The sequence below is a fragment of the Ambystoma mexicanum genome, chromosome 4q (assembly GCF_040938575.1).
Source record: "Ambystoma mexicanum isolate Mex_15411 chromosome 4q, UKY_AmexF1_1, whole genome shotgun sequence".
In the NCBI taxonomy this organism is placed as follows: Eukaryota; Metazoa; Chordata; class Amphibia; order Caudata; family Ambystomatidae; genus Ambystoma; species Ambystoma mexicanum.
This window is the reverse complement of record NC_090928.1, coordinates 782,406,002-782,428,754: the sequence shown is the minus strand read 5'-3', so window position 1 is coordinate 782,428,754 and position 22,753 is coordinate 782,406,002. Positions and strand designations below refer to the sequence as shown.

Sequence of the window (22,753 nt, the reverse complement as noted above, 5' to 3'; positions counted from 1 at the left end):
CCATCTGAAAAAGACTTCTTCTACTCTTATGTTCACCGGACATTCTCCAGGATAGATCTCCTTCTAATATCCCCGCAAATCTTCGCCTTCACTGAAGAGGTGACCATAGGCTCCAGAATCCTATCCGATCACGCCCCGGTCACCTTGGAACTCGGGTCCCCCTGATCCCCAGCGACGCAGATGGACACTATACGACCCCATCCTTAATGAGATGCCACTCAGAGACGCTATCGCAACCACGATCGTCAATTTCTTCAAGGAAAACCCTAGCGAAGATACCTCCCTAGCTAACACCTGGGATGCAATGAAGGCAGTGGTGCGGGGAGAACTGATTGCCAAAGGGGCAGCCTATCATAGACAAACAACAAATTCGTCAGGGCCTTGAAGAAGAACTGGAGAAGGCAGAAAAGACCCATAAGGAGAAGGGCTGGACCCCTAAAACGCAGCGAGCTCTCCGAATAGCAAAAAAGAAAATTGAAGCCCACTATACGGAACATACCGCCCATCAAATGACGAAAGCCAAACAGTTCTATTATGCCAAAAATAATAAAGCAAACAAACTACTGGTGGCTAAACTGGCTAAGATAAGAAGAAACAACACAATCGTGGGCCTACGGGACCAGCAGGGCAAGACGCAATACTCAGATCACGACAAGCTTTGAATTGCATCGGCCCACCTGACCCTGGTAATGGCCGCCCCGCCTCGGAAGGTCGAAGAACAGAGGGAATACCTGCAAAGCGCGGCGCTCCCCCGACTGGAGGATGCAGCCCGGGACTCATTGGAAGCCCCAATCACCGGCGAGGAAGTCGATGAGGCGATAAAATCCCTCAAGTCTCGAGCCCCTGGCCCGGATGGCTACACGACGAAATTTTATAAAACTTTCAAACCCCAACTCCTCCCACCTCTGGTACAGCTGTTTAATTCATTCAGAACCACGGGCACTATAACCCCGTCAATGCAAGAATCAATCACCGTCTTGCTGCCTAAACCTGGCGGCGACCCAAAGAATCCTGCGTCCTACAGACCGATTGCTCTGCTCAATATAGACGCCAACATATACTCCAAAATTCTGGCAACCCGCCTGTCCCGGACCCTACCAGAGATAATTGACGCCGACCAGAGTGGCTTCATCACACACCGTTCTACAGCTGATAATATTCGCAGAGCTTTGAACCTGGTGGAACTTGCCTCCCGAGACTCCCGAGAGCTGGTGCTTCTGGCCCTGGACGCAGTTAAGGCCTTTGACAAAGTGGACTGGAACTTCATGAGGCTTACTCTCGAGGCCTTTGGCTTTGGTCCAGAGTTCTGCGCCATGGCTTTGGCTAACTATTCTGCGCCCAAAACCTTTCTCAGAGTCAATGGCATCCTTTCTCCCCCTATTGGCCTGACCTGCGGAACCAGACAGGGCTGCCCGTTATCGCCACTGCTTTTTGCATTAATCATGGAACCATTCGCCCAACGGATCAGGCGAAACCCGGAAATCAAGGGCTTCCAATCGGACACAACACACCATAAACTGGCCCTATATGCAGACGACGTCTTACTAACCATCACAGAACCTCGCACTTCCTTCCCTCAGGCCCTAGCTGAGATAGAGAGCTATGGAAGGGTCACCGGCTTTGCCATCAACTTCCGGAAATCAGCTGCCATGCGGGTGGCCCTTTCCCGAGAGATTCGAGAGGCTCTGGCCCCGCTATGCCCGATACAATGGTCAATTAAGAGCATCAGCTATCTGGGGGTCCAGATCCCAGCTGACCCGGGGGGAAGTCTACCGAGCAAACTTTCCCCCACTGTTCACGGAACTCGTGGCGGACTTAAAACGGTGGACGGCGCAAGAAATCTCACTGATGGGCCGTATCACGGCCTGTAAAATGAACTTGCTTCCGAGGTTCCTATATGCTTGCTCTTCGCTCCCAGTACCGATCCCGGCACCGGCCCTTCAAAATCTGCAAAAGGAAATGTCACGGTTCATTTGGAAAGGGAGAAAGCCCAGAATCCCTAGGACCACGATGCTGGGCAATGCTAGACTGGGTGGCCTCGGAGTTCCAGACCTACAAAAATATCAGATGGCGGCCCAACTCGCCTGTATCCGAACATGGCACATACTTACCAACCGCCCGAGATGGGTGGACCTTGAACAGGCGCAACTGCCGCTCCCGCTACGTTTTCTCCCACATATCAATCTCTCCGAGCGCCGCCAGTGGCAGAAGCTCCTGAGGTCCACCAAACACACTGTGGCTACCTGGGACAAAGCACTGAAACAAAAGAAAATCCCAGTGGGACTCAGCCCCTCCTCACCGGTGTTCCTGAACCCGGCCTTTACACCTGGCTGGGCCACCCGGAACTTCAGATCCTGGATAGCGGGAGGCCTGGTGACCCTGGGGCAGCTTTTCGAAGGAGGACAGCCCTGCACCTTTAGGCGATGTAAAGAACTCTTCCAACTTCAGGAGCAGGACAGATTCACGTATATTCAGCTGCGCCACTGGTGCTCCCATCCACAGACCCGCCAAGCTGCCACCCGCCCCCCCACGGCCATTGAACTGACTCTAAATGATCTCCCAACTAGGGGGAGCATCTCCACCTTATACAAACGCCTCCAACCTGACTTCCTAATCTCTAAAACCCGGTATATGGCCCAATGGGAGGCAGACCTGGGCCGCCCAGTCGAGGACCAGCTGTGGGTTGACATTTGGTCGCGGGCTCATACTTCTTCATCTTGCATTACGAACAGGGAAGGCACCTATAAGATCCTCCTCCGATGGTATTATTCTCCCCTAAGACTACACCATATGAACCCCACGCTCAACCCGAACTGCTGGAGGCAATGCGGCCAAGTAGGGACTCTCTTCCATATGTGGTGGTCATGCCCGAGGGCCCAGGCTTTTTGGGAACAATGCCTAGCAACAATCACAGACATCACTCAGGTGCGACTTCCCCTGGAGCCCGAGCCCATCCTCCTGGGAGCCCCAGTCACCGGAATCTACCCCAGATCTGGCCCTATGGCCAAACTGTTATCCCAATGCCTATTGGCGGGCAGAAACGTAATAGCTCGCACTTGGAAAACAGCAGAAGGACCGTTAATGCCCTTTTGGTGGGTAAAAATCTGGGACATCTTAATCGCAGAGAAGGTGACGGCTGCCGGGGCAGGCCGCCTACATCGCTTCGAAAACATTTGGGGCCCAATCCTAGACTTTGATCGGAATTATCCAGCCCTGACATACAAGCCCCAACTAGCCAGGAGGACTTTACGGGACGATAACTCCCAGCGGCGACAGGAATAAGAAGAATGTTAAGACACGGGGGAGGGAAGGGGAGAGTAATCTACTGTGCTTTCTTTATGCCATTTGTCGTGATTGATCATTTTGTATTGCCTAATCCTGCCTGTTTAAAATAAATATTTTTTAAAACAAAATCAAGTTATCACCTGTGAGGGACAGTAAATGTCAAATGGACTAGTAATCTCAGCAGGGAGCCAGGACAGCCAAAGTCAATTGGAGCACAGTCTATGGAGCCGAGGCACTTTCGTGCACAAAGTTCAAGGCATAAAATAAGCAGTGTTGCAGAGCAATTTGCTATGCAATTCTGTAGGTTTGCTAGTTAAATTGGCACTTGTGTAGCAAAGTTAGCCAAGTAAGTTACCCTGTTCAATGAAAGCACAGCTCACCCTGCAGTTGGGGCTAATGGAGAAAGAGTACAGCAGTAATCATCCCCTTCACTCATGTACCAGAAATAATCAGGGGAATACTTTTGTTGGGGGGAGATGCATCATATTGACGAGTGGACAGTTTTGAAAATGTACATGACCATGCAGGAAAATGCTTTGATGGCAAATGTGGTCCTGTGGCCTGCTGGTTACATACAACTTGCAACTGGTGTTCAACCCAAGAGCTGATCCCATATTCCTTGACATTCTGTCCTACCATGTTGGTTTATACCCACTACCCTGAAAGGGAGATGGCCGCAAACTACAATATTCTGCCTAGTTTTCCCAGTTGTCTGCCTGCAACCCCATCCACTCTGCTTAGTCTTTTACATAATGACTACACAAAGCCAACTTGATATTTACAAATTAGCGATTAATAGTTTGATCCAGTATGTACATCTACAGACCTACTGTAAACTGTACACTGTAGATGGCCTCCAGAGCTCATTTTGCTCTATGATAGGATTGCATTATATATTTGCACCTGCATTAGAGAGAGCAGGCCAGACTGTTTGAATAGCCTTTTTATCATATCTATTTGTGTCCATTCATGCAGCCAACCTTTTTACAGACATTCATCGGGGGCCAGCAAAGTATTTTCACCCACTCCCATAGTCGGGTAGATTTTAAGAAGGGCCAGTACCATTTGCAGGGAAAGTTGGAAACCTCGATTTAAACTTTACTTGGTTTGCAGTAAATGTCAAATACAGGTTTCACTGTGCATGGCTGGCCTCTGGGTGGCAGCTTTGTGCCAAACTAAAGTGGGTTTGTGGTGACATGCACCATTTACAGAAAGAATTTGCAAGGCCCGACATCTAACTAATGTCTTACTTCAGCGGTATACAAAACCGCTGTATAGTTGTTGATTTTATATCTTGGGTATCTTCTGGTGGCATTAAAAACATTAGTAAAACATTGCTAGTCAAATGGGTTTGTTTGCTTATCAAGAAAAATGTAAATAGCAAACTCTGCGAATCAATTTAAAAAAAAAAACTAATTTATGCCTTGATGTTCGAGAGTTTGTTGAAGAAATCACTGTACGGTCAAAAGCTGTTGTGAAGGGTGGAGCTGAAATCAACCCTAGCAAAGTAGCTACTGCAAGTCTCAACTGAGAAGAGCAAAGCTAAAGACACTGAGTCAAGTACCCCAAGTCGGAACAGTACCTTTGGTTAGAAGAGTGGCCCAGCTGGCTTCTGTCTGGGTGCAGTGATGCAGATCCTGGGTCTCAGTCGTGGGGACAAGAGGGAGCACGTCTGGAGGACTCCTCCGCCAGCAATTCGGAGGTAAGCAGCAGCTACGGGCTGTTTAAAGATCAGCGGAACTTTGTGGTTGCATTGCTCAGTAAACGGCACAACCGCTGATCGACACTAGTTGGGCTTCCTTCACTCCTTGAGTCCTGCACTCTTTTGAGGGGACTCAAGCTCTGCCATACTGCTTCTGGAAGGTCCTGGGGAGACTCCTGGAGCTTCTGGCCTGTTTGTAGACGTTGCACTCGACTATGGATTCCTCTGCCCCTGGCACTCGGTTCCTGCAGCAGCAAAGAAGTACAGCCAGTCGGGGAAGATGGACCAGTGGAGTTAGTCTTGGGGTTAGTTGGCCCTCACTAACCCAAGGGAAGCAGTTGTCCCTTCCGGAGCTTCTCTTTTCGATCAGAAAAAGGAGTTTCAGCGCAGCAGCAGGGCTTCACAGGGAAATTCAAAAGGTCCAGGAGGATGCAGCAAGCTTCGTTCACCGTTTCTTCGTCAGTTTCTTCCCAGTGGTCAGTCCCAAAACACTCACATTTTAAGCAGGTTTCTCCCGTTCATGCACAGCCTAGCTGTCACTTTAACAGCAGAGTGGATTTCCTAAAGACAAAGGGGAGTTTTGGGAACCTCCCTCATTTCCCGCCCTTCCAGACACACTGGAGCCAGAGGCGGGTTTCAGTACTGAAGCCCGCCAAAGAAAGAAAACAAACAAAAAGACTCAAACCTGGGTTGGTACTCAGTAAAACCCAAGACAGACCGTACAAACAGAAAAAAAAAGTGAAAAAAAGATGGGACCATTTTTACAAAAGTGGTCACTCATGGGTGCTATACTGCTGCAGAGGATGCAGCCTGCGGTAGAAAAGCACAATGGTAAGAAAATTAAACAATTAAACCACTGCCATCAGCCATTTAAAGTAGTGAGGGTAACATAAAAAATGATACATGGTAAGTAGGAGAAGGGGCTACTAAGTAACACCCCACCCCCAGTACTTCACATAAGATGGCGTGTGTGCTGGACCCACAAAGAAAAAAGATAAGCAAAGTCAATTTCACTTTACTATTCTTGGGAACAGTAGTTCACACAAGAAATGATATTTAAAACTTATGAGAAATCTAAAGGATTTCTCCGACGGCACTGAAGGTGCCGTGTCACCATACAAAAAGTAGATGCCTATGGAGTTTGTCAGACTCCAAAAAAGGAGGAAAAACACAATCCAATTCAGGTCAAAACACAGGAGTGAGAAGAAAAAAAAAAAAAAAGCTTCCTTACTCCAGGATTAAAAAGTCCTTAAGTTCAGCAAAGGAGCTGCGGGTCTCTAAGGTGGGAGGAATTAAGCACCAACATGAAAATTCTACCTTCAAAAAGGGAAACCAGATCTAACTTTGCTGACAAAAGGACCCACCCAAATATCACATGCCTACCACACTTCCCCTGTCCTTCCTTCCTTCCTAATTAGTCAACCTGTATACACAGAACCCTTATTTCCTTGCTGCATAATATGCTTGCTACCTAATAAATCCACATTAAATATATAATCAGACCCGATCAGACACCTGCTGAAACGTACCCTCTTTCTTGACCTTGTCATTGATGTTGTTGATGTACACCGTGTGGTTGGGCCGAATGTCCATGGTGCAAGTTGCTTCTTTAACAGCCTAAAAGAGAGGACAAGACTTAAGCAAAGCTATGGATGCAACAGCTCTTTCAGATCTAAGAATCTCAAGCATCACCTAAAAATCCAGCAATTCAGGCCAAAAGGTAGGAATCTGGGACAGCTGTATCCAGGTCAGCCACAAGTATTCCTAATTCACTTCCATGTGTATATATCCCTGTCCAAGGGCCCCACTATCAGCCACATGCTGGACAATAGGCAGACCACCCAACATAGCTCACCGAAACAGCCCTGGGTGCGTCTACATGTGTTGCTGCAAATCATGTACTCAAAATGTATGCAGACAGCAAAAGCCAAGTAGAGGTTCAAATACACCCAGACAGAAATACACATCTGCAGCACCATATGAGCTAGCAACCCATCAACCACAGTCATGAACCAATCCCACAAACACTATGGTTCTCTGTACTCACACAATTCGGGAGTACTAAGCATTAAACATGAAGCAAAACGCTAGAGAAAATGATTTACAGCTTCTGCATATTAAAATGAATCAACTACAGGCATAAGTGGAAAAGCATACCGAATGGCTTATTAGTGGTAAACTGGCAGCAGGCCATGCTCCTAGATAAAATGAACTGCAGTTAATCATCAAGCCGTCATTTTGCAGCGATTTAGGGATCCTGGTATTCGAGTCCAACCATAACTGTGCTCTACACTATCAGACCAGATTCATATCACAAATATTATGGATCCAGCCATGGATCCAAGCAGGTGTTATGTAATTAATTGCATGGAATAGCTCCTGCTTGGACTATTATTCCTAGGATGCCCAAAACCATAAACGGGGGTAAAAATGTCAAGATGCAAGCTACTAGCCAGACATTTCAAGTCACCCAGCACATACAATTTCTTCCTCGCTAAAAGTTGATCATCTCTAGCCAATGGCAAGCATTAAAGGCCCAAGCACATTAACAGGGCACAAAATGTGCACACGCCACTAGCCACTGGCTAGTGATGATTGCCTTTTGGCGAGTAAGGAATTATGTGCTGTGTGCATTTTTAGAATGGAGTTGGCAAGTGACTTTATGGCTGGCAAGTAGCTTTCAAAAAAACGTGTTCTCCTGAAATCAAGATTTGTCAACGTCACCCTCTCCCAGATCTGCTGAGATCTTTTTAGCAAAACTGTGCTTTAGCATTATAAAACAATTTCCAGGCAAAAGTAATAACAGTGTAAACCCAAGTATAGTTTGCCTACCTCCAAGATAATCAAAGAAAGATTGGTTCCTATATATTTTTCCATTCTGTGAAAAAACCTTGGGTAAGAGTGAAAGGTGTACAAGTGTGTACCATACAGTACATTTAAAGAAACAAGAGCAGAAAACAATATGCAAATATGAAAAATGTAACCACAAATTATGCAGAATTTACTATGGTTGCGTCACACTTTTCAAATTGGGGGCCTGTCTCATAAAGGGAAGACTATGTACAATACAGAGAACAGGGAGAACAGACTACCCCTCCCTTTTCACACCATTAGTAACTTGCGCTACAAGATGCTAGAATTTGATTAAATAGTCTGCACATTTTAAAAACAGTTTAATGATTATTTTTCTGTAAAACAGTTCACATAAAATGTAACATTTGATATTTTCCTATAAAATATGTAACAAAAATGCGATCAATCAAACCAGTGATGTCGCTAGTGACTCAATCATTGTACTGCACAACAGGGGGTGGGTTGAGCATAGTTATGGTGAACTTCTAGAAATGCGAATGCTGGAGTTTCGTTGCATAGAATCCGATCACCTAAACCAAGGTTTCTGAACGGATTTCAAAGGTTTTGTTGCCATGTATTTTTCACCTTAACTCATTCCTAACTAAAAGTTTTTTCACTGAATTTAGGTATACCATAGTTTCTTCGTGGCCAACGTACATGTTGCACCAATAGGTTTCTGGAGGGTCCACTAGCCAGGATTAAGGCTGTGACAAACTTTGGAAAATGCTATCCAAATCCATCCAGTTAGTCAAAAGTTATTAGCAACAGAATTTTGCAAAAAGTCTACGTACAAGGGTTTCTCCTTATTTTAGGGCGGTGACAGCAAAACAAAATCTTCGGGTCTACATACTTCCAGTAATTGTCAACAATTTCACACATTACAGCCAAAAGTTGCACTTTACTATGTGGAATTAAAACGACTATGTTCCTTCATCCATTAACTAGGACTGAGGTTTTATCAAACTGGACTATGATGCAGAGTAAAGGATCAGGTGATCAATATTCCATTACAGTTATATGCCAACACCCTTAAATGGTTACTAGCACAACACAACCATTTTTTGAATATCATCTTTCGAATACCAACATGTATGCTCTTTTTGACCATTTATCAGCCCCAGGACGCTTGCTTCCTTCTGAGGAAACACATTCTTTGTTGTCTTCTCTTCTTCCTCTTAATATTCCTTTCAATATTCCTTTATTTCTACTTGATGACTTAATCTCCATCTTTCAACTTACTCTTCATGCCTTCCACTGCTTACATCTTTTAAGATATTGCAGACCATCATCTCATATTTTTGGTTCGTATCTGGATTCAATATTTTCCTCTCATGCTGCTGACATACCCATTTCCATTACACCTTTCTATTCTACAGATCATTTTTGCCCTCCTTTTCTTTCCTTCTTTTTCGACCCAGTCCTTTCTCGTAATCTGTTGTCGGTTGATATTCCCGATTGTATTCATACCTCACGATATGCTCCTTTGTTAATTCACTCATCTCTGCAGTGTCATCTTTTAATTCTGGTGTGCTCTCTAATCTTGATGTGCTCTATGAAGTTCAAACCTTCCACCGTTTCTATAAACCTTCACAATCCTAGGTAACTCACAATTTTTCTCTCTTTCCACTTCCCTTGTTGTGCAGAAAGACCAGGGATAGAAATAAGGATTTGATTAGCACGAGCTAAAAGCAACTCCTGGGAATCTGGAATCACCCAGTTCGCATGAGCTCTCTGGGAACCAGGAGCCATTAAATGGCATGCCACAAATATAACTTCCAAATCAGATGCAAACTGTTAATTATGTATGAATTACCCTTTATGCTTTTTCTTCTGGAAATGTCTTAATGCTCAACTGGACATTCCTAAATGTGCAGGATTTCATATGGTTATATTTGTATGGCACCAGTTGGCATGAGGAGCCAAATGTACCGCCTGGTAGCTGTTGGCGTCAAGCCAACCAGGCTCTCCTTGATTATAACCCGGATCTAGATTGCTGCATTTTCAAACCCTGAAGACGTCAGAAAAAGTCTAATTCTTCCATTGATCTTAACACTTCTCTACATGACTCTACTCCGTTTGCTCCGACTGTAATACTTCCCTGATCCCGAGTGGTTTACAACTTTTGATTTGCAATTGATCTCCTCCTTTCCTGGCCCTTAGTCCTCTTCCTTGTTTTCCCCCCCACAGATGTGCTTAATGCTTTACTGATACGGTTTCACAACGACACTACTATTATATCTCCTACTGTTCCCAGGGAGACACCAAACTCCCAGTCTTCCTCGGTTTCTTCCTCCATTTCTGAATCTGATCCTACTCGTTATTTGTCTTGTGCCGACCAGATTGCCTCGCCTCTTGGTCCCGTTCGCGCCTCCCTCACCTTCTCTTTTCTGATTGCCCCCTTTAATATTTTCCTTTCTACTTTTTCCCTACCAACTTTAAGCATGCAGTTATTCCCCCCCGCCATCTTTAAAAAAAAACACTCTTGATCCTACCATGTCTGCAAATTAATTACCAAATGCTTAGTCTAAACCCAAGCCTTGACATATCTGGAATAGTCTTCTCCTTTTCAGCCTGTATTACGTCCTATCCATTCCACTGGAACTGCTCTCCATAATGTACCCAATTCACGCCTCTACTCATCACTCTAAATATACTAAATTCTGATTCTTGAACGCTCAGCTGCTTCTGAAACTATTGATTATTCCAACCTCTCCTCCCTAGGATTTTTCTGGTTCTGTCTTTCAATGGCTTCAGAATATTAGAAGAACACTATGATGCAAAGGAAAAGTAGCATAAGAGTACAAGCCCAGAAAATTGATTTTCTGGCATTGTATTCTGTATGCTACTTTTCCTTTGCATCTTAGTGTTCCTCAAGGGTCAGTTCTCTGTCCCATTCTTTTCTCATGGTACTCATCCCATCTTGCATCTATTGTCAATTCCTTACATCTTACCTGACACTTCTATGCTGATGATTCCCAGATTTTGTCTCCTTATCTTCTTTCTCCGACTCTTCACACCACACCACTCTCACTGCCTGTCAGCCAGCCAATTGCGGATGCATTCTCACTTTCTCAATCGCACTGGCTCAAAAACGCAGATCCCTACCTAAACTATTTCTACTTCACACCCTCCCTTCTCACCACCCTACTAATCCTGTTTCAGTCTGCTTGCAACATCGCAGTAATTTTAGACTGCATGCCCTTATTCACTTCATATTTCTCGTTCATGCCATTGCCAACTCTCAGCTCTCGGACTGGGCTCCATTCTCTCATTCCATGCAACAAAACTTACCAGCATTTGTCTCTCATTTTGATGGAATTACACCATTACTGCGACTCGAAACTGCCAACTGCACTTTTAATGCGCTGTCAGCATTTTAGAGAATGCTGACTCCCATTACTGCACCGAAGTGGAGCGGGTGTATCCCCCGCCTACCATTACAGTAAACGAACAGGAACAAAAAAAAAATAATAAAAAGACCCTGCAGCACCACCGCCGCCGGGAGGAGGAGGAACAGATACCGCAGGGGTAGAAGGGAGTCAGCTGTGCACACAGAATTGCACCACGGTAAAGGTAAGTGGGGATTGGATTAGTGGGGGGCAAAAGTGATCTGATCACTGTGCCGCGCTGTAATTAGCATTGACATTTGTCGGCACTGTGAGGAGATTCATTTTGATCTATGCTCTGCCAAATGGTATTACGGAACAACTTATTTCCTTGCACTCCAGTTTCAACATTGCCATTTGTGCACCCTTTTTTGCAGGTTCTCCTCTTCAAACCATCTCCTCGCTGCCCTTTGAATCCCACTTTACAGCCTCAGACTCTTGATTTCGTCAGTTCTTAAGGCTCCCTGTGCACAATCACGTTTCTGCTCTTTCACTTCTTGACCTGAACTCCTCAACTCTTGCCATGAAATCCTCACCTACTTCATCTATATTCTGCTCTAACCTCAAAGCTCATCTGTTCTCTCTTCCGTAAATGATTTATTCATCAATTTGTCTGTATTCTGCAAAATATTTTATTTTTGTATAGCACCTAGGGGAAGTGCTTTACAAATCATAAATACAAGTCGTGGAACTAGCTCACATATCACACTCTGAGGACTACAATAGTCTTCTTTAGAAAACGGGTGCAGTTCTGTGTCATAAAGGCAAGTTTGTTTGGAATACACTCAAGGAACTGGTCTATAAAACTCCTATTTATTGTGTGTATATTAAAAAGGACAAGGTACCTACACCTAATGAAATGGCATAAACCCATACAGCATGGCACTTGAAGTGGCAACAAACTACACTATTTTAACATTAGAGGTATTTTAAACACAATCATGGGAGACCTCTTTTACCATTATAATTAAATTCACAAATCGACTTTTGCATAATAATGACTGCAAAATGCTCACATCTGCCACCACATAAGTGGCCATTGAGAAACTGAAGGGTATATTTGAAGGTACCTATTGCAACCAAACATGCGATATATCAGACCAGATGCCAGGAGACGTTATTCAGAGAAAAATTTAGAAAATGCTGATTGGTTTGCCACTTATTCAGTGGCTTCAGAGCTCTCTGAAAGCATGTTGAAGTACAATGAAAGTAGAGCACACAAAAAAAATAATAAAAAGGGGGGGCTAGAGGGGAAAATCAGCCCAACATTTACAATAGCAGTATTCTTCCACTGGGTCCGGTCCAATTGAAACATCAGATGCCTGGTCAATCAGCCAGGAAAGACCCCCACTCGTGGCCGGAATATCCCAGGTCATATTACAACCCCCTTTGTCATGCCATATGTTACTCTCAACAACATGTACTCGGTTGCTTCCTAGCTAAATTTGCACTATATTCAACCAAAAATATTTCAACACAATACATGTGAATGGTTGAAGAAATCTCCAGAAGATACAGGGGTGGAGCATTGGAAAAAGAATACAAGGGAGAAAGGCTACAGACTGGCACCAGGAGAGAGTACCCAGTGCCAACCAAGGAGGTGATTAAAAAGGCAAAAGAGCGTTTCAAGTTAATTTGCTAGTGTTTTTGTGCTACCTGAAAAAGGGGGCAGTTGCCATGAACCTCACTATGGCCTCAGAAGGATTTAGGCAGTTGTAGATTCCAAGTGCATATCCTGAATGAGACAACAAGGGTAAACACATGTTGACATTTAAAGGAACTGCACTGTTGGTAAGCAGGAATACTGGTCATCAGGGGACCCTGGTCTAAAAGGATGGCTTTATAGACTGTCCTGGGGTCATCTGATGCTCCTCGAACTACACTAGAAGTCATTCCCACATCACATGTCATCACGCTGTAAAGTCATCAGCAAATGTATCAGAATGGTGGAAGATGATTTGGGGGATGAGCTTAGGATGACTTAATGAATATGCCATCATCCCCACTTCGAAAATGTGGTTCCTGGTGCTTTTAGGATGACCTACTGATCACTTCAAGAGATTGCACGTTTTTCCCTGATGATTTGGGGGATCTGCTGATTACCTCAAGAGCATCGCCATGTGTTAGGAAAGATTTCATAATTGTAGGTAATTTTCCTTCCATGTGGCAACCCCCAAACTTTTTGCTGTTGTTTTACACCCTGATCTAGACTTTGCTGGAGAAGCGCAGCCTTCCGCCGCACTCCTCTGGGCTTTCGCTCCATTCTTACGGGGAAACTGTCATGCCCTTAAAACAGTCAGTACCGGGAGACTTCGTTTCCCTCAGTCCTTTCCTCATGTTGCAGCTTTTAAGCAACATGAAACAAGAGTGCACCTTAATTTACATTACCGCGCTCTAGGGGCTCTAGTCATTCCAATGGACCTAGAAACTCTCACTGGACTTATTATGAAATGTGCAAGTGTGTCACGGACGGGACTGGTGGCAGCTATCGTCTTTGCGTTCTGAACCCCTTTTTGCCATGTTAATCGCACTTCCCGCGTTTGGCCCAAATGGGTGGCATGGCCCTCAAAATGGCCATGCCACGAAGTTACTTGTCCTGTCCGCTGACCGTCTTGCCCCTTCATCTTCCCCCAGGTCGAGCTGAGCCAGGGCAGTCCTTATTTGGTCATGCACTTTCCTGCGAAACACAAGGCTTTCGGGGGCTTTTGTATGCCTTATGTGTGCCTCCAGGATGTGGGCTGGGAGGTCTGTTCCCAATACACATCCTTGGTGCCAGAGAGTCTAGAGTGTCTTGAATGCCTGGGACCACCGTGGTCTGCGATAGGTCCACGTATGGTGTGTGTGTTTTGTGAGCAGATCTCCCATTGGGTCGTCTCAGTTTTGGCACGAAGGGAACTCTGGATAAGAGGAGGCTGGAAACACCACTACCATGTCGATCGCCTGAGTTATCACGAACAAAGGATAAAGAGCCAAGTATCCTGCAACTAAGAAGCTGAGTCGAGGAATCGCTGGTGACCCGCTGAAGGTTTGGCACCCTGCACTGCTGTCGTCCTGTGAGACCCCTCTACCTCTGATCGAACGAGAAGGCCTGTACTTGCGTTTCAACCCTTTAGAATAGTGGGAACTATTCTCGGCATCTTCACCAAATCCTGTACGTAAGCCTTCGGAAGCGTCCCTGGGCCATCCAGTGGACTGACCAGCCTACACAGGAACCTTGCTCTATCACCGCCATCTAGCTTACTCCTAATCCCGTGTCCTCGGCACTCACACGATTCGTACACTTGGCATTCTCAGGTCTGAAGTGAGACGTGTGCTTTGGGTCCGGAATACATGCGGTTGCCGAGTTGCCCTGCTGTGGTAACAAACCTGTGCGTGTTCGCTGCATGTGGGACATCCTCGACCCAGACTCCTGCTATCGCGGAATCTACACGGCATCGAGACATCCTGCTGATCGCATCTGAACCTGCCAGTACCGAAACGGGAACCGGAGAAGCCTGGGTCTGCTTGCATCGGGGACCGGTGATTAGTCAATACCCTAACCGGTCGCCCTCCCGCAGGAGCCTGTGGCTCTCCACCGCTGTCATAAACAGCAACCCTTTTCCGCACTCGCGCCCTGCTTCTGCCCACAAGTGGAGGCCGCGCTTGAGTAGCGGGGAACTGTTTTGTTCACCTCTCTGAACTGCCTGATTTCCCTGAAGAGACTCTCCTTTACCCATTGGCACCCGTGTGTGCAGGTACTTTTGAGCAGAAGGCTCCACTCTTCGTAGGGCTCGGACTTCCTCCTAGTTAGGTGGCCTCTGATGTCGAACTGGGTCACTTGCACTGCCTGTTTTCCTCCCCATCTAGGTGGTCTGCATATTTCTTGCTTCTAACTCTTTAGACCCCTTGGTCTTGTATATATATTGTATTGCTTGTGATGTGTTGGGTTTATTGGAGTTTTACCGTGATTCTTCACTATGGTCGACGTTACAAAGGCCTTGTAATAAATGTGTCTATATTTTTAATATAAGACCTATCTGGAGTAATTTGTAAGCGTCCTTGCTTTGTGTGCTCATTGCGGGCTTTCAGTCACCCTCACCCCTCTTGAGACCTAGTCTTGACCGCCGCCATCGCTACCCTGATTGGTCTGGCTTGTCCAAGAAACTAGGCTGGCCTTCTGAACCTCTGCCCCTCCAGGACAGAGTTCAGAAATCCATTTTACACTATGAAACATTTGTTCTTGATGATTTGGGGAGGACTTACTGATTATTTCAGAACAGAGTTTGTAGGATGATATGCAGACCAATACAGATTGTCACCCCGCTTTTGCTTGGTTGCACTTGTGCTGAATGACCCCCAATATGGCAAGGGTAACGCTTGAGACTATGTTGGACCAAAGTGGAAGCCTGAGGCCTAAACATAGCATGCACCCTGAGTGAGAATCCTTTGGCATCCCAGTCAAAAGCAGGAAGCCAGCACCTTCACAATCAATTCATTTCCATGCTGACTGCACCGATATATGCCAGTATTCACGTCTTTGCGCATAATCCAACAGACAATAACAAAGGACCGCCAGGATTTTAGAAGAAACAACAAAAGAAACAAAGATCCAAAAAAGAAGGAAGCAATAAACAAACTGAACCACAAAGTCCCATCGACCGAGCTCTCAACTATCGACAATCAAATACAAGCAACAAACCACAAACAGCAAAGACTAAACTCAAAAAACAAGGAAAGACACTACTTGAAAGAGGGCACCCACTCAAAGGAACAACTCATGAACAGAAATAATAAGAATACCCAAACCACACGGGAAGGCACCGACCAGTATGACCCACAACCCCAAAAGACTAGACAAACATCGCAGATGGCCCAAGGAGACATGCAAACGGAGCAAAGACTGCATTGCTTGCTACAGGTCCACATACAACAACATGGTAAATGTTAGGCAACATTGTATACAGCAACACTGGCAATAGTTAACCCAACCTTTGGTATAGACCTGTACTACCCAAGTTGTTAGAGTGACTGAGCAGTCAGGCTTATCTCAAGAGGTGTTAATGTGAGCTGCAGGGTGTAACAGATTCACAGTGACATGTATTCAATTAACACTTATAATGAAGGTTTCTTGATTAAATAATTAGCCTTCTTTAAAAAAAAGGAGCAAATATGTAACACAAATATAATAAACATTCAGTTTCAATAAAAGAGTAGATACCCTTTTGGGATGGCACACAGACACTTCCTACACCCAGAGTGACTTCAATAGCTGGGACACTGGACATCGATATATTACTGGTACATTTAGAGCAATACCGAGTTTGGTGTCAAAAAGGAAAAAAAGGTTAGATAAGGAAACATCGGTTAGCAAGTTTCTCAAACAAGTATGCACTTTTGAACCACCCAATGCAATGTAGATTAACCATTTCCCAGCTATACAAGCATAGAATGTATGATTTGGAGGGACAGATTAAACACAAAAGGTTACAAGAGTCTTCAGGGAGCCAGGACAGCCAATGTTACTTGAGCAAAGTCTAGGGTAGCTGAGGCACTTCTTGAAGGTAAGCAAAAAGTCTTCCACATCGTAGAGTTTGTTGAAAATAAATTGCTTTATTGGGCCACAGGCTGGCAGGCCTGTGAGGGGCAATGCTGCAAGCAACTCTGCAAAAGGAAGCAAATGCAAGTCTCAACTAAGAGCAAGCAAGCTACACAACAAGAGGAAAGTACCCCTTGTGAAGAAATTGCTTCCAGCTGACTTCTGTTCCTGTTGTAGTTTGACAGATCCTGTTGTTCCTGGGCCTCAGTCTTGGGGACAAGAGGGAGGACGTCTGGGGACTCCCGCACTAGAATTCGAAGGTCGGCGGCAGCAATGGACAAAGTTCAGATCAGCGGCACTTCGCGGTTTCGGCTAACTGCAAATAGCACCACCGCGGTTCTCGGATACCTTGTGGACTTCCTTCGCTTCTGGGGTGCAGCACTCTGATGAGGTGGCTCAAGCTTGGTCAGTCCTGCTTAGAGGGAGTCCGGAGGATCTTCCTGGAGCTCGGGTCGGACTTAAAAATGATGCACTCATTTCTGGTGTTCCTGTCCCCTGGCACAAGGTTTCTGCAGCAGCAATGGACGTACAGCCAGCAGGGAGAGGGGTTGCAGTTGAGTTAGGTCTTGGGGCTGATGGTCCCACCAACCCTAAGGGAGAAGTCGTCCTTGCAAGGCTTCTCTTGTCAATCATTTCTGCAGCAGGGCTTCACCGGGCAAACCAACGGTCCAAAAGTTACAGCAAGTTTCTCTTCCAAGTTCTTGTTCGGATTCCTTCGTCCAGTGGTCGACTGCCTTCCAAGCAAAAGACCTCACCTTTTATATAAGTTTCTCCTATTCATTCGCAGCCTGGCTGTCACTCACACCGCAGCCAGCCAGCCAATCCCCTTTGAGTGCATTCTAGTAACCAAGGAGACAAAGCAGAGGGAGTTTGGGAACCGCCCTCGCTTCCTTCCTTGCAAGACACGCTGGAGCCAGAGGCGGGCTCCAGCAGTGAAACCCGCCAAAGACAAAATGAACAAAGGGACCAAACCTGGTTTGGCATGCAGAGCAAATCTCAAGAAGGACCGTTACAACAAGAAATGGAGAAAAAAGAAGCAGACCAGGACATTGACAAAATGACAAAATGGGCACCCAGGGATACTGCAGCCGATTGTTCAGCCTGCGGTAAAAAATGCACACAAAAAGTAAACCACTGCCACCAGCAATTAATTGTGGAAAGGATAACAAAAATTTTACATGGGAAAGTAGAAAAAGGGTATACTAAGTAACCCCTCCAGCACTCTAAGATAGTGTGTGTTTGGTTTACCGAGTTACAAAAAGGTAAGTAAAGTCAATTTCACTTTACTGCTCTTCGAAACAGTTTATACAAGAGAAGGTATTTGAACCTTTGAAAAATCTAACAGTATTTCCCTGCGTCACTGCAATGAAGGTGCAGTGTGTCACAATGTAAAATGATGATGCATATGGAGTTTGTCTCCAAATCCAAAAGAAACAAGAGTTCAAATCAAAGAGAAATACACGAGAGAATGGTTAAAAAAAAAAAAAAGAAATATATATTTTTTTTTTAAAAGTCTCTCTCCAGGATACAAATGGAGAGTCCTACAGTCCTGCAAAAGAGCTTGGGGGATCTAAGAGGGAATTAGCACATTTCTGAGAATTCTCCCGAACAGTAAACAAAAATGGCACAGCAACAACGAACCAACAGCCAACAGGCGTCACAAATACAGACCCAACCAGAACACAACTAATAAACCATCCCAACCCAGTCTCCACCATGGACAATACCCGAACCAGAACAAGGGCCAAGTTGGAATCCATCACACTACACCCCCTACATCAGCAAGGCCGTAACAGAGGGGTAGCTACCCTATTTACCACCCGGAACAAACCATAACCAACCAACCCCACCATAAACCTTAACTGTTTACACTACACAACAAAGTGTTAAACGAGTCTTCACGAGATCGCTGGTTACCTTTTCTTCCCGAAGACCGTGGAGTTGAGGTTGCCAGTCTGTCGGAGTATCTATTGCCGATGAATGGGTAGCGCGAGAAATTAGCCCAATACCCTCCTGACGATATATGACAGGATGGCACTGAACCAACTCCCAACGCCACGGGTGGCACTTCTCAGTATTTACGTGACGTCGGGACAGTGTTTCCACTGGCAGAGAAGGCTTGATGAAGACACCGATAATAGTGGAAGCTGAACTCCAGAACATCCAAGAAGGCAGCAAGGCACAGGTACCGGCAGGGCACAAGACAGGTAAAGGAGGAAGGTCTGCAAGGACAAGCAGAACAGACAGGGGAATCCTACTATCCTAGCAGAAGGGAAGCAATCCAGGAACCCAGACAGGATCTCCCCTTACCCTTAACCAGGAGGCAGGCAAGGACCAAGTAGAACTGGGAAGCAAGGGGTAGGAGGGCTAAGGAGCAGGGAGAGGACAAGGAGGAGAGGCTGGACAAGGCAGGATAAGGCAGAGCAAGGAACTGGGGAGGCTGAGGCACGGACGCCAGGGCTCCAGCAGCGCATACACAGTAACAACCGTGTTGAGACGCGTTGTCCCTGTGTATGCGGTGCTCTTTTAAAGCCCGGCATCAAAGCGAGGCTTGGAACGCATGTTCCGACACTGCGCATGCGCAGGACGTCGGATACTGACGATCCGCGCATGCGCAGATCCTCGCAAGATGGCGGTGTCCACGGAGCCTATCCGGACCGCGGGTCGGCGTGGGGAAAGACGCCACCGTGGGTACAGCCTCCATGAAGGAGGAGACCGCTGCGGCCGTGGACCCGGGACCCTATGACAGGTAAGTGGTGCGAGCGCGCGGCGTGACACCATACCCCCTCCCGGACAACCCCGGAGCACCGGGTTTCCAAGGGTAGCGGAGATAGAAGTCCCGAACCAGGCGCGGTGCTTGCACGAAGGAGCGCGGTTCCCAAGTGCGGTTACAAGCAGGATAACCTGTCCAGCTGACCAGGAGCTGCAGAGCACCCCGCCAAATCCGTGAGTCACATATCTCCTGCACCTCAAACTCAGGGACCCCCCCGAACCAAAACCGGGGCAGGACGGGAACAGGTGCGACCCATAACATCGGGCACATAGGGCTTCAAAAGAGAGACATGAAAGACAGGATGGACCCTCCAAGAACGAGGCAGAGACAAACGAAAGGCAACAGAAGAAACACGCCCAATGATGCGAAAGGGACCAAAAAAGCGGGGAGCCAGTTTCACTGGTAAATTGCGTACCGGTAGATTCTTGGAGGACAGCCATCCCTGTCCCCAACATGAAGGACAGGCTCAGGGCTCCGTCTCTTGTCAGCCTGTTCCTTCATACGTGCTTGTGCCACTGCCAAGGTACCGGCCGCCAGGCAATGTTGATTGCGGATCAGGGATACCAGGGCATCTGCAGATGGTACGGCACTGGAAGATGTAGGACGAACTGGCAGCAGTCTGGGGTGAAGACCGGTAGAGCAGAAAAAGGGGCTGAGTCCGGTAGCAGAATGAACAGCATTGTTGTAAGCCGCTTCCGCGGTGTCCAACCATTCCGACCAGTTGTCTTGAGTGGCATTGGCATAACAACGTAGGTATTGCTCAAGGGTTTGATTGGTGCGCTCCGTCTGCCCATTGGTCTGTGGATGATAGCCGGAACTCGGGGCTCGCTGAATGTCCAAATGCCGACACAGTTGGTCCCAAAAAGATGAGATGTATTGAGATCCCCGGTCCGATAGAATCTTCTCCGGAAGACCATGAAGACGATACACCTCGTGTAGAAAACGTTGTGCCATCTGGGAGGCAGTGGGCAGTTTAGGAAAGGGCAAGAAATGAGCAGTCTTGGTGAAGCAGTCCACCACCACCATTATACACGTGAAACCACCAGACAGGGGCAGGTCAACGATGAAATCCGTGGCGATGGTATGCGAAGGGTACAGAGGCGTAGGCGTGGGTTTCAGGAGACCAATGGGCCTTTTGCAAGGAATCTTGGTCTGGGCACATACAGGGCAGGAATCCACGTAGTGCTTTACCAGCGTGGCCCATCCAGGCCACCAGTACTGCCGTGCAACCAGTTCTTGTGTTGTGCGGACTCCACGGTGACCACAAACGACGGAATCATGGCAATTCTGTAGAACGATCTTCTGGAGCTCCAAGGTGGGAACGTACAGACGATGCTTAAAGAACAACAAGCCGTCACGTTCTCTGATGTCAGAGCGTTGTAGTATCTATGATCTTGAGGGATCCGTTCGTGTGGCTTCTATCAACCGTTGGAGATGGGGAGTCACCATCGATAGAAAATGCTTTGAAGCTATCAGAGGCTCCGGTTCCTTGGCACCTTCAACGTTGTTTTCCAGAGACCGAGACAGGGCATCAGCCTTCGTATTCTGGGAACAAGGAATGTACGTGACGGTGAAATCAAACTGCGAAAAGAAAAAGGCCCAACGAGCATGACGGGAGGTTCTGCACTGCAAAGAGCGCAGGAACTGTAGATTACGGTGATCTGTGCGAACCACCACCGGGTACCTCCCACCCAGCAAGTGATGTTGCCACTCCTGGAGAGCTGCTTTCATAGCCAGTAATTCCTTTTCAATCACTGCATAGTTTCTCTCGCTCGCTGACAATTTCCGTGAGTAGTAAGCCACCGGGTGCTCTGTTCACGTGACTGAATCTTGCTGTAGTAAGACCGCACCAATTGCGTAGTCCGAAGCGTCTGTTTCAACCACAAACGGCTTTTCATCATCTGGATGTCTAAGAACAGGAGCCGACATGAAGGATTTTTTCAATTCCAGAAATGCCTCCTCGGCCTGCGTGTCCCAGAGAAACGGCACCTTGGTACTGGTCAGGCGGGTTAGGCTGTTGGCAAGTTGAGAAAAGCGTGGAATGAAGCGTCGATAAAAGTTGGCGAAGCCCAAGAACCTTTGAAGTGACTTCGCGCCATGTGGCGGTTTCCATTCTCGTATAGCTTGCAGTTTCGCGGGATCCATCTGCACTCCCGTGCTGCTGATCACATAGCCCAGAAATTCCATGCTTTCCATATGAAATTGACATTTTTCTACCTTGGCATACAGGCTGTTAGTCTACGGAGAACTTCCTGAACATGCGCAACGTGTGCAGTACGAGTGTCAGAAAAAACCAGGATGTCATCAAGGTATACCCATACAGATATTCCAATAAGGTCCGAAAAGACATCGTCCATTAACCGCTGGAAGACGGCCGGGGCGTTGCAGAGTCCAAACGGCATCACCCTGTACTCGTAGTGACCAATAGGTGTTTTGAAGGCCGTCTTCCACTCATCTCCCTTCCTAATCCGCACCAGGTGATAGGCCCCTCTTTAGATCCAGCTTGGTGAAGATTTGTGCGGATTTCAGGGATTCGATGATGTCCCGGGTACCTGTCTTTCCTCGTGATCTCATTTAGTTGACGATAGTCGATACAAGGGCGCAAAGTGCCCTCTTTCTTCTTGACGAAGAATAACGGGAATCCTGCGGGGGACTTGGACGGCACTATGTAGCCCTTGTTGAGGCAATCCTTAATGTACTCCTGTAGGACGCCTTTCTCGAGTTGAGTCAACGAATAGATCTTGCCGTGGGGAATGACCGCATCGGGCAGGATGTCAATGGAACAATCAAAGTGCCGGTGGGGCGGTAATGGTATGTCCTCAGGCTTGGAGAACGCCTTGTGGTATCCCGGCATATTCCTGAGGTACCAACTGAGTGGCACATAAACGGGCAGATACGTCAGCAGGATTGAGGGACTCCAAAATTGCAGGAAAGGTTTCGTGAAGTCCACAGTCCCGAGGACAACGCGTCAAAGAGAACACCAGGGAACGAGCGGTCCAGTCGACCTGAGGATTGTGATGTAACAGCCAAGGTAAGCCCAGCACCACCGGAAAAGAGGGAGACTTGATGACATCCAACGAAATCCGTTCGAGATGCCCTTCCACAGAGAGCCACAAGGGATCGGACTGTTGGCAGACTGGACCAGAAGACAAAGCAGAACCATCGATCACCTCGACCAC

At 46.8% G+C, this 22,753-nt stretch overlaps 1 protein-coding gene across 1 annotated transcript in view; it reads right to left on the bottom strand.

Annotated features, from left to right (window-relative positions):
- SNRPB2 (small nuclear ribonucleoprotein polypeptide B2) overlaps positions 1-22,753 on the bottom strand; it is a 152,975-nt gene that overhangs the window by 112,767 nt on the left and 17,455 nt on the right. The window contains exon 2 of the mRNA XM_069608348.1: positions 6,517-6,604. Coding sequence (XP_069464449.1) covers positions 6,517-6,580 — 64 coding nt within the window. The 5' untranslated portion in view covers positions 6,581-6,604. The remainder of the gene's footprint in view (positions 1-6,516; positions 6,605-22,753) is intronic.